The sequence below is a fragment of the Crassostrea angulata genome, chromosome 4, assembly GCF_025612915.1.
Source record: "Crassostrea angulata isolate pt1a10 chromosome 4, ASM2561291v2, whole genome shotgun sequence".
Classification (NCBI taxonomy): Eukaryota; Metazoa; Mollusca; class Bivalvia; order Ostreida; family Ostreidae; genus Magallana; species Magallana angulata.
This window is the reverse complement of record NC_069114.1, coordinates 460,655-472,550: the sequence shown is the minus strand read 5'-3', so window position 1 is coordinate 472,550 and position 11,896 is coordinate 460,655. Positions and strand designations below refer to the sequence as shown.

General features: G+C 35.6%; 1 protein-coding gene across 1 annotated transcript; it reads left to right on the top strand.

The window, feature by feature from the left end:
- Positions 1-5,487: 5,487 nt before the first annotated feature.
- Positions 5,488-11,061, top strand: LOC128180475 (uncharacterized). Its single transcript, XM_052848593.1, has one exon. It carries the CDS (start codon positions 5,488-5,490, stop codon positions 11,059-11,061), a length of 5,574 nt encoding a protein of 1,857 aa, XP_052704553.1.
- The last annotated feature ends 835 nt before the right edge of the window (positions 11,062-11,896 follow it).

Genomic DNA, 11,896 nt, shown 5'->3' with positions numbered 1-11,896 from the left:
TGAAACTTTTGTGTAGGCATCCTCAGATAGTGTAAATTCAAAGTTGTGAAAATCATGACCCCTGGGAGTAGGGTGGGGCCAAATGAGGGGGGGGGGGGGTCAAATTTTTGAGGAATTTTAAATTAAATTTTTCAATGTTTTTAATTTGAGGAATTAAGCACATTCACTCTGGTGCATTAAGGTTCACTTTTCTTATTTCACATATAGGATTTTTAAAAACTAAAATACAATAACTAGTAAGTAGTGGAGGGAGAAAATGTACCTTTATGCTCTCATGTATTTAAATCTTTTTATAAAGTGATGGGGGGAGGGGGCTAAAATAAAGAGAACTGGAAGTTAACTGTGAACAACAAATGAAAATTTTGTTATTTTTATTTACATCTACCAAGTAATTATTTCCTCTATTTCTTACGAAAACTTACAGTTAATTCATAGCTCTATAGAAACAGCCAGGCTGAAATGTACATGACTTGTTTATCGATTGGTCGAAATATACAGTGGCTGAAACTTGAGAAGAAATTGATAGGTCTGAAATTGACAGGCCCTGTTTATCGATTGGTCAAAACCTACAGCGACCCATAAAACATCACGGACTGCATACTTTTGTACATTAACAGTAATTTAGTGAATTTTACTTACTTTTCATAGTCAATTTATTGATTTGTTAAAAGAGAGATGTTAATATAAACAATAACATGTTTTCTTTGATGATTCATGCGGGTTATGAAGAAGCAATCATTGCAGAAAAAAATTACATAACCCGCTAACGCAGGTTATGTATTTTTTCTGCAATGTCGCTACCTTCATATCCTGTATGAATCACCAAAGAAAGCATTTTATTGTTTAAATATTGCATATAATCTTTTTTTTTTTTGGTAAAAATGGTATTCCATAAAGGTAATTATGTCAAAGATTAAGTATATGCTAAAATTAGTGTAAAATTCGGATATTCATTTTTGGTTAATCAACCGAGGGGCCACATGGCACAATATCCCTTCAACGACCATATAAAGCCAGTGTTGCTCAGGTGAGCGATATGGCCCATTGGGCCTCTTGTTAACTGAGTTATGCCTCTTGAACTTAGGAGAAAATGGAAAATTCTTTGTTTCTGCTCTCTAACTTTTAAAGTGATGCATATATAAAATTGATGTTCCATATGAGATTAATTTATAAGAAAATTTAGGTCTAATTTTAATTTTGTTTCAGTCTTAAGATTTTTGACATAGTAATGCCTCTTAAGCTTAAAAGAAAATGAGTAATTTTCAGGGATACTGTACATAACTTCTTCTGTAAGCGAACAAATGTACTACTAAATTTGGCATTATAATCATGGGCCTCTCAAAATGGTTGATTATGGAAATTTTATCACAGCACTCAAAGCTAATTAGATGAGAAGACTATTTAGAACTGACACAAAATGGGTAAAGCTTTAAGAATCAATTTTGAAAATTAATATTTCTGAAATATAGAGAAATGGTCCAGATTATTCGTACCTTCAATGTAAAAATTTAGAGAACTCTTTTTGGAAAGAAGTGCTCCTCAGCTGGTTAAAAATAATTGAGCAAACTCCACTTAGTAAACCCCAAATTATAAATGATAAAATATGGTACAATCCCAAAATCACTGTACACAAGAAATCTATATCTATTTGAATCTATATATCTATCAAAAGTTATGTTAATAAAGGATTTATTTTTGTTAGTGATCTACTTAATATAGATGGAACATTTATAGAAACACATTAATCCAAAGACAAATTTTATAGAGTATGCAAGTTTAAGAACTGCAGTTACAACCAGACTGCATACACAAGATGTACACTTACCAAACTTACAGAACACAATACAATATGGACCAATTATCCCTAATCATATTCTATTGTTTATTAATACTTGTAAAGGTTGTTAACCCATATACAACATACTATTAGACAAAAAAAGAGAAATATGTACATCTACCTGGTATATCAAAATGGAGAGTAAAGGATTACAACAATTCACAAACTTCTTGGAATAAAATTTTTGAACTCCATTTTAAGTGTACACAAGAATCAAAACTACATTGGTTGCAATAACAAATATTTCATAGGATTGTTCCTACAAATAAATATCTTTTTAATATAAAAAAAAGGCTGAGTCTGCTGTATGCACCTTTTGTAAAACATATGAAAAAAGTATTAGTCATTTATTTTATGAATGTACTATAGTAAAAGAATTGTGGTGTAATGTTGAAGAGTGGATTTTTACACAGTTTGAATTCTCAATTACATTTGATATTCAATCAGTTCTTTTTGGAAAATATAAAAATAATAAAGAAAGTTATAAATTTTTTAACCTGATAACTCTTATTGTGAAGCATTAATTTTTTTCATGTAAATATAAAAGTAATCCGATACCAAATATACATGCTTTGAAAAAGGTCATAACAGAGAATCTTAACTGAAAAATATTTGTTGTTGAAAAGATGTAAATATAAGGAATATGAAAGCCACTGGCAGAATATTTGTGAAAATTTGTAGTTATGTAGACAAGATTAAGTTTTCTGGTTTTTTGTTTTTTGATCTCTGTGAACCCTCATATCTTTCATATCTTTTCAATTGTCCTCAGAATAGTATAGTCTATACATGTATAGTAATCCACCTGCATAATCTCTCTCTCTCTCTCTCTCTCTCTCTCTCTCAAAATCAGCTTCATTTCCTATAAATTATACAAAAGTAGAAATAGCTTTAAGATTATGTAATAATACTACTAAGTAGAAGTAGTTTAAAGATTATGTAATATGTTTTTAGAAATGCTCCAATCACCTATTATGTTATATATGTACATATGTTGTAAAATGAAAAACCCAATTTAAAAAAAAAAAAATTTGGCCACCTGTTTGGGCATGCGTGGCATTACAACACATCTAGTCTTAATTAGTTCATATAATGAAACATATTATACCGTAGTTAGAAATGGTACTTCTGCAAGCATGTGCTCGATTTTTTCCAGTCGCATAACTGTTAAAAATCTCCCATATTTTGCTCTCGAACATTGATTTGACAAAATAGGGCAATCTTCATGATGTCATTTCAGCATTATGACATCACTATAGTGATAACCTTATCTACACTTACATTCAGTATTTTTCAACCATCCTTAACCTCATTTTTAGAGCTCATTAAAGAACTTAAATTTTTGGGGCATGAAATGCGTAATGCCGTCCGCTCTTAAGTTCTTTGCTTAGTTATAGGTGAAGGTCAAAGCAAAATTATCTGAAATGCAGTGTACAAAATAATCATCTCTTTTGTTTATGCAGGATATGAAAATGTTTATTGTCCATATTTTTTAGATGCCAAAGAGAAAGAGCAAGGGCATGAGTGAAAGGGTGAAACGCCTAAAAAACAAACAGAGAATGAGGGATGCAAGGCAGAAGCAGCCGATCCCTTCAAACGAATTAGATCAGCCACTTGAAAGTTCTGCTACCTCTTGCGGGGTAGTAGATGGAGCTGTCTCAGCTCCCCTCGGTAATCTTCCGGGGCAGGTTTCCATGGGGTTTCCTCTGGAGGAAGAAAAACCCCTGGCCAGGATGCAGGCCTCTCTTTGTGAGAAAATGCATCCAAATGCCCTGAGTTCTGCATCTTCTCAGGGAAGTCGTCTGTGTGCCCAAAGCGGCGGCATGGCACCGTCCCCTGACTCCCCACCGTGGGTTTGTACCTCACCGAGGGTACCTGAGCCGAACACCGTGCACGTGTCTGGCTCAGCAGGTCAGGCGCAGCTGGGTATGTCATCCTCCTTTAGTGGGGATGAGTCCAGCAGGATACAAATTGATGCACCCAGAAACTTAACGAGAACTAAAAAGTATACTGAAAGGAAATTAAATCATGATACTGTGTATATGAGAAATGAATGTAATAACAGTGATGATGATGATGATGATGATGATGATGATAGAACCAAAAACAACAGCATGTCAACAACAAATAAGGTATGTGTTTCTGTTCAAGGGTCTTATCATCAAGCTGACATTATTTTTGGTGATAATGCAGGAACGCAGTGTGTAGCAAACTGTCTTGCAGCCGTGGCATTTCAGAGGATTAAGGATGCTAGTTGGTGGGAAAGAACAGACATGAACACTGTTTTAATTACAGGGAATGAGTTATATACATACTTACAACGCAGTTCAACAATTGTTAGTAGATACCTTTTGGTCGATGAATTGCCGGAGTTTTTAGAGTGTTTTAGGCAGACATTTGATTTCAAAGCAAATGAATCATTACCTACTTTGATCAATCTATCTATAGGTGAACCTCAGTATGATGACTTCAATGCATTTCCACTTATCGAGGCTCTTCAGATTGCTCTTGCCAACACAGATGGATGCTTTGTTTGCTTTGGCGGAAATACGTTTTTAATAGGGAAAAGAAATGAAGGGTATTTTACGTTTGATTCCCATTCTAGATCTATAGAGGGATATCTGAGTGAAAGTGGAAAAAGTACAAGAATTCTGTACAGGACAATCCATGAATTATTCAGTCATATTGTGACTTTGGCCAGGTCGATGGGGTATTCTGAAACTGTGCAATGTGAAATTACCGGAGTGCACTGCTCAGTGAAACTATTTCAGTGTAGGAAAATATCTGTTCCAATGCAGCAAAAAGGAGAATCTATAAATATTGTAGAAAACGAAAATACTTCAGAAGTGCAGGTAGGAGAGAGTTGTGATGCTGTATCAAATACTCATTTATCAAGACATGATGACGTTGAATATGTTTGCAGTGAAAATAATGAATTTAATTTCATGCCTTTGTCAGATGTGGAGAAACGGAAGTTGAGTCAATTCATTGGAATTTTTTGTTCATTTGTTGACAGTTCCAAAGACGTGCCGGTTGAGATATTAAACATGGAAAAGCCAGTTGAGGTGAAAGCCATTGATAAGGATGGAAATTGTTTTTTTAAGGCAATTTCGTTTATTTTGACGCAAACACAAGACTATCATGAGGTAATTCGCTCAGCGGTTTGTCATCATTTACTTCAGAACCAGTTGCGTTTTAAACCATTTTTAAGACATGATGAAGACTCTGTTGAAAACCATATTTTAAACACTCGTATGACTGAAAATGGAACATGGGCAACTGAAATAGAAATTTTGGGAATTTCTCATTTGCTTAAGACTGATATCTACACATATTCAGACAATCGGTGGGTTCTTTTTTCTGGGCGAATGGTACATCCAGATATAGATATTGGAAATCTGGGGTCAATTTATTTGCACCACAAAGACCAGAGTCATTATGATGTTGTCACAATGGTGTCAAGTAGGTCAGCTACTTTACAAAATCAATCTGTAGCATCAAGTGATGAGAACATGATTAGATATAAAAAGCAATTAAGGAATAGAGAGAGAATGAGAGAGAAACGCAACGAATTGTCTGAAAAGCAAAGTGAAGATTCCTTGAAACAAGTAAAAAAACTCAGAACTTCAGAACAGGTACTTGCTAAGAAAAAAATGCGGTACATGGATGATGAGGCATTTAGGTCAAAGACTAGAGAAGCCAGTAAAGAAAGGTATCTGAGGAACGAAAATTACAAGGCAAATTTAAAACAGAAGAGCATTGAAAAGTACAAGACAGACGAATCTCACAGAGAGGACGTGAAACGTATGAGTTTACTGAAATACAAATTAGATAGCACGCACAGAGAAAATGTTAAAAGAAGAAGTACAGAAAAGTATAAGTTACAAGAAGACCACAGACAAAATCTTAAAGATGCAAGCAAAGCAAGTTACAATTTGAACTCAGAGGCTAAGCGACTAAAGCAAGAAAACGTTTCGAAGAATAGACAAGAACGGATTGACAAGCTGAAGGTTGACTGCGAAGTAATGAACTTATTTAAAAACATCGTCAAACAAGGACCAGAGTACACATGTTGTTGTTGTCATCGTTTGATGTTTGAAAATCAAGTTCGTGGATGTTCACATGAAATGTATTCAGTAAAACAACAGGCAAAGAATGTGGCAGATCAGTGTTTAGATCGCAAATATGTTCACCAGTGTGGCGTGTCGTGTCCAGACTACTGTCAAAAATCTTCAATGTGGGTGTGTTTTACATGTCACAGAAAAATTATGAGTGGAAAAATCCCACAAGAGTCTGCAGCTAATAAAATGTTAGTGGAGAAAATTCCACCAGAGCTCAGTAATTTAAATTCCCTAGAACAGCACCTCATAGCTTTACACATTCCTTTCATGAAAGTCATGGCTCTTCCACAAGGTGGTCAAAAAAATGTGCACGGACCTGTAGTGTGCGTTCCATCAAATATAAAGAAAACAACCAGTTTGCCACTGAACGTTGATGAGAATCTTTTACTGAGGGTAAAACTCAAACGCAAGTTATCATACAAAGGCTACTTCGAATACCAATTTGTAAGTCCGCGACACGTAAAGACTGCTCTTGAATTTTTGAAACAAAACAATAAATGGTACCAAGACTTTTCTTTTAACAGTAATTGGACTGATAATGACGATCATTGTCTGTTGAGTGATACTGTAGAAAGTGATGAAAGCAATCAGGAAATGTCAGATATTGAGAAAAATCACAACCAGGAAGTCGCAACTGACACATGTTTACAACCTATGGACATTGCACAAGAAGTCCTTGATCATTATTTTGATGATGTCTATAATATTGCGCCAGGTGAAGGACAAAACCCTGTAAGAATGTTACAAGAAGATGGAAATGAAGCGAAGTCATTCCCACATTTATTTCCATCTGGCAGATTCTCATGGAATGAAGAACGAGATGAAAGAATAACGCTTTCCAGATATTTCAATAACAGACTTATGAACGCAGACAATAGATTCGCAAAGGACACAAATTATATATTTTTTGCGCAATTTATGTCAGAGCTAAATCAGGTGATTGAAAAAACTCAGATATCAATACGGAAGTCTTTATCCAAAAGTAACGATGGAAAGTTGGTGACATCAGACATGCTACAAGACCCGAACGTGCTTTATAAACTTCTCAGAAATGACGAAGCCTTGCGATTTATGCAACCAATAAGAGGAACACCTGCGTATTGGTCAGCAACACAGAAAGATCTTTTTGCAATGTTGCGACAGTTAGGAATCCCTACATGGTTTTGCTCTTTTTCTGCCGCTGAATTCAGATGGAATGAAATAGTCGGTTGTATTTTGCATCAAGAGGATACTGATAGAAATCCGTCTGATTTGGACTGGTCTGAAAAAAGTGAAATTCTTAGAAGAAATCCAGTCACAGTTGCCAGAATGTTTGAGCACAGATTCCATGCTTTTCAAAGAGAAGTCATTCTAGCACCAGCTAACCCATTAGGTAAGGTTGTAGACTACTTTGTAAGAGTTGAATTTCAACAAAGGGGTTCTCCTCATATGCATTGTTTGTACTGGGTCGAAGATGCACCAAAATTTGGGGAAGATAGTGAAGAACGTGTATGTCAATTTATTGACAAGTATGTGACATGTTCCTTACCATCCGAGGTTGATGACCAAGAACTAAGGCAGTCTGTGTTAAGTGTTCAGCAACATAGCAAAAACCATTCTAAATCATGTCGAAAAAAGGGAACAGAATGCAGGTTCAACTTTCCAAGACCACCATCAGAAAGAACTTTCATTGCTGAACGATTTGAAGAAGATGCAGAGAGTCTTAACACCGATCTGCAAAGGGACACATCAAAAGCTAAGGATACTTTACTTACGGTGTGGAATAAAGTTCTTGATGATAATAGTGAATATCAAACAACTGAGGAGATATTCAGAGATATATCTCTATCGCAGGAAGATTACGAGATCGCACATAGAGCACTTACGTCAAAAACAACAACTATTTTGAAACGTAACCCAGAAGAAATGTGGACAAACCAATACAACGAATGTCTCCTTAAATGCTGGGATGCCAACATGGACATTCAGTTTGTTCTTGATCCATTTAGTTGCATTGTGTACATTATGTCTTACATCTCAAAATCAGAACGAGAAATGGGCATGTTATTAAAACAAACAAAACTTGAGGCAACTGAAGGGAATCTTAGTGCAAAGCAAACAATAAAAAAAGTAGGATCGGCTTATTTGAACCACAGAGAAGTCAGCGCACAAGAGGCTGTATACAGAGTATGCAATTTGAAAATGAAAGAGTGCTCAAGAAAAGTTGTATTTATACCTGTGGGAGAAAACCCAACACGCTTAAGCAAACCTCTTTCACAGCTGAAAAGAAAAGGGAAATCACAGTCAGACGACTTCGATGAGGATGAAGATGAGGAAGACATTTGGATGACGAATATTGTAGAAAGATATGAAAATCGCCCACAGACTGACTATTTCAATCAAATGTGTCTTGCAGAGTTTTGCTCGGAGTTCAGGGTACTTGCAAAATCTCAAATTCCACAGGCTAAAAAGGAAGGAGTATACGAATTGCGAAATGGAAAAGGTTACATCCAGAAAAGAACGAGAGGTAAACCAGCTGTCATAAGATACCCAAGATTCAATGCTGAAAGTGCCTCAGAAAAGTATTTTCAATCTATACTTCAGCTTTATCTGCCGTACACGAGTCAAAGTCAGCTGAAACCACCAGGGTTTGATCTATATGAGTCATTCTATAGCAATGGGTTTGTCAGAATAGGTAGCGATTTGCAAGCAGTGAAGGATGTGGTCAACGACCATCGAAATCAGTTTTCTAAAAACGAGCAGGCAATTGAAAATGCCGAAGAAATGTTTGAAATGATTGGCGAGCCTGAAGATGCGTGGGCAAATCTTTGTCCAGAAACTGAAATGAAGCGGGAAGAGTGTTTAATTCAGAGATCAAAATTGGGCTCAGAAAACGATATGAATAAGGAAGAAACTAAAGAAATTGAAAGTGAAGATCCTTCAGATTTTATATATCACATCAGGGAAGCTTCGAACTCAAGACAAGAGATGCTACCATTGCTGCAAAGCTTAAATGATAAACAGAAAGAGGTATTTTATTCAGTGCGCGAATGGTGTCTGAAAAAAATATGTCAAGAAAAAGCAGAACCATTTTATATTTTCATAACAGGTGGAGCAGGAACAGGGAAAAGTCACTTGATCAAAGCAGTTCATTATGAAGCCTCAAGGCTTTTGGGAAAGACATTGCCCATACCAAATGCTTTATCTATTCTTCTTACTGCTTTCACTGGAACGGCTGCCTTTAACATTGGAGGAAGCACAATTCACCATGTTTTCGCGTTGACAAAAGCACTACCTATTCCATATGAACCCCTAAAGGAACAAACGTTAAATGCAATAAGGTCCAAATTAGATAATGTGCAAATCTTGATCATAGATGAAGTATCCATGGTCTATAAACGTCTATTGTATTACGTACATGAACGACTCGTCCAAATCAAAAAATGCAAACAACCATTTGGTGGTATTTCGGTCATTGCTGTAGGTGATTTCTACCAACTTCCCCCAGTTAAGCAACGAAAAGACGAGAGATTGTATCAGACAAATGAAACATACCCTGTTGACTATTGGTTAGACTTCTTCAAAATCATTGAGCTGGACGAAATAATGCGTCAGAAAGAGGATGCTGTATTTGCTGCTGTTTTGAATTCTCTACGTGTTAGAACATCTAAAGAGGAAATATCGAACGAAGCTTTGACTGTTCTGAGAGATTGTATAAGAGAAGGCCCGGATGACGTGTTGCATGTTTATTCTACAAACGAAGAGGCAAATGTTTTCAATCTCGAAAAGTTGCAATCGTGTTGTGTAGATTTGATAGAGGTAAATGCAGAGGATTACCAGAAAGACAACACAACAGGAAGGTTAAAATTACGTGACAAACCATTGATCAGAACCAAAACCGATGGACTCTTATCTACACTGCTTTTAGCTGTGAATGCAAGGGTTATGCTTACAAGAAATGTTAATGTCGAGGATGGACTTGTAAATGGTGCGATGGGCTATATTTCGCATTTCGAGTTTGGTGAAGATCATCAGAGAAAATGCATTAAAGGAATTGGTGTGATTTTTGACAGTAAAGAAGTTGGGAAACTTCATGGAAAAGCTACCTCATATGGAAATCAGATTGTGATTCAAAGAATTCAGGAAGATGTAAATGAAAAGAATAGCAAAAATGTAGTTCGACACCAATTTCCCTTAAAACTGTCTTGGGCGTGCACAGCACACAAAGTGCAAGGAATGACTACTGACAGGGTAGTAGTGAACTTAGATCGGACTTTTGCTGCTGGTCAGGCATATGTAGCCATTAGCAGAGTGACATCAAAGGATGGGTTATACATAGAGACCGCAGATGAAAATATATTTAAGAAGAAAATTTACGCTGATCCAGATGTTAAAGCATCAATGAACGTCATGCAAAGATTCGTCCAAGACGGAATGGGTGAAAATCGACCAATCCAGGATGAACAATTCAAAACGGTCCTTCTGCTTAATGTACAAAGTCTAAGGGCACACATACAGGACTTAAAATCAGACAACAGACTTTGGAAAGTAGATATTATTTGTTTAACAGAGACGTGGCTGAAAGACCAGGATGATTTTGCAGACTTTGAAATTCCGGGTTTCACCTTTTATGGCATTTCAAGAGAAATGTGCTATGATGTTTCTTCAAACATTTTTCGAAAATTAAGCCAAGCTAGAGGCGGTGGAATAGGTGTGTTCTATAGGAAAAAAGAAAATGTTCGAGTTCACGAACTTCCCCTAAAGAATATTGAGGGTATGGCGTTGCAGCTTTGCAACCAGAACATCATTCTGATTGTTATTTACCGACCAGGCATCATTAATACTGCTGGTTTTTTAGAAATTATTCAGAATGTTGTAAATGTGTTCCAAGAACAAGAATATCAGTGCGTTATACTTGGAGATTTCAACGAAGATGCCAGATCAAAGGGGCCAATTGCGTGTTTTCTTCAGTCAAAAGGATTTGAACAAAGAGTTAACTTTTCAACAACAGAAGGAGGGACTATCCTTGATCACATTTACATTACTGAAAGAATGTCCGTTAAGGTTGAGAAAGTCCCTGTCTACTTCAGTTATCATGATGCTATCAAGGTATACCTTATTATTTAAACGAAACCTTATGAAGAGTACCATTTATCCAAAGATATTTTGTATAAGATATTTTCCCTCTCAATATGAGGATGGCATGTTATAAAAATCAAAACAATCTAATAGGTATAGCTGAGATGTGAAGAGATATTAACTTCGTAAAGTCGCTTTTCCCATTGGAAAAAAGTTATTCCTCCTATTTGATTTGTCAAAAACTTAATAAAAACACCTGTTCCTCTTTAAGAAATCATTTAAAACATTTTTCTTTTTCAATATCACAAAACTTTTCCCAGTGAAGAATTGTGTTTTAAAAATATTTTGAAACTTTGCACATATTACCAGATACAACATATAAATTGCCTTAATTAATACTTTTACCCATCACATTAAAACGTATTAAAGAGGCGAATCCATTTTGCTTTATATCATGACAAGGAATCAAAAATCTTTCTTTCTTTATATTATTTTTATCATTTTCAGTTTATGAAAATTGATAGCTCTTAATGTTGGATGCAATTTCCTTGATTGATAACGAAAATTAAGAAATCGCATATCTTATAGCAATTCAAATTCGACAACAAAACAAACACACTCCACATGAAACAAGTTGTTGGGGTTTTTTGGTAGCAATACATGTAATCGTTAAGAAAATCATGAACCCTAAATTGAAAGGACATTCCCTTTTCCTAAAAACCATACGAAAGGTTTATGAATGCGAACATTTTAAAAATATGGATATTTAAGAGATCAACCCTGTGGATCAAAAATGGGAAGAGACTTTGGTGTTTTAAATGGTGAAATCGACTACAAACAATTATACAGTAATTACCTGTTCAAATATAAAAGATTAAGGATT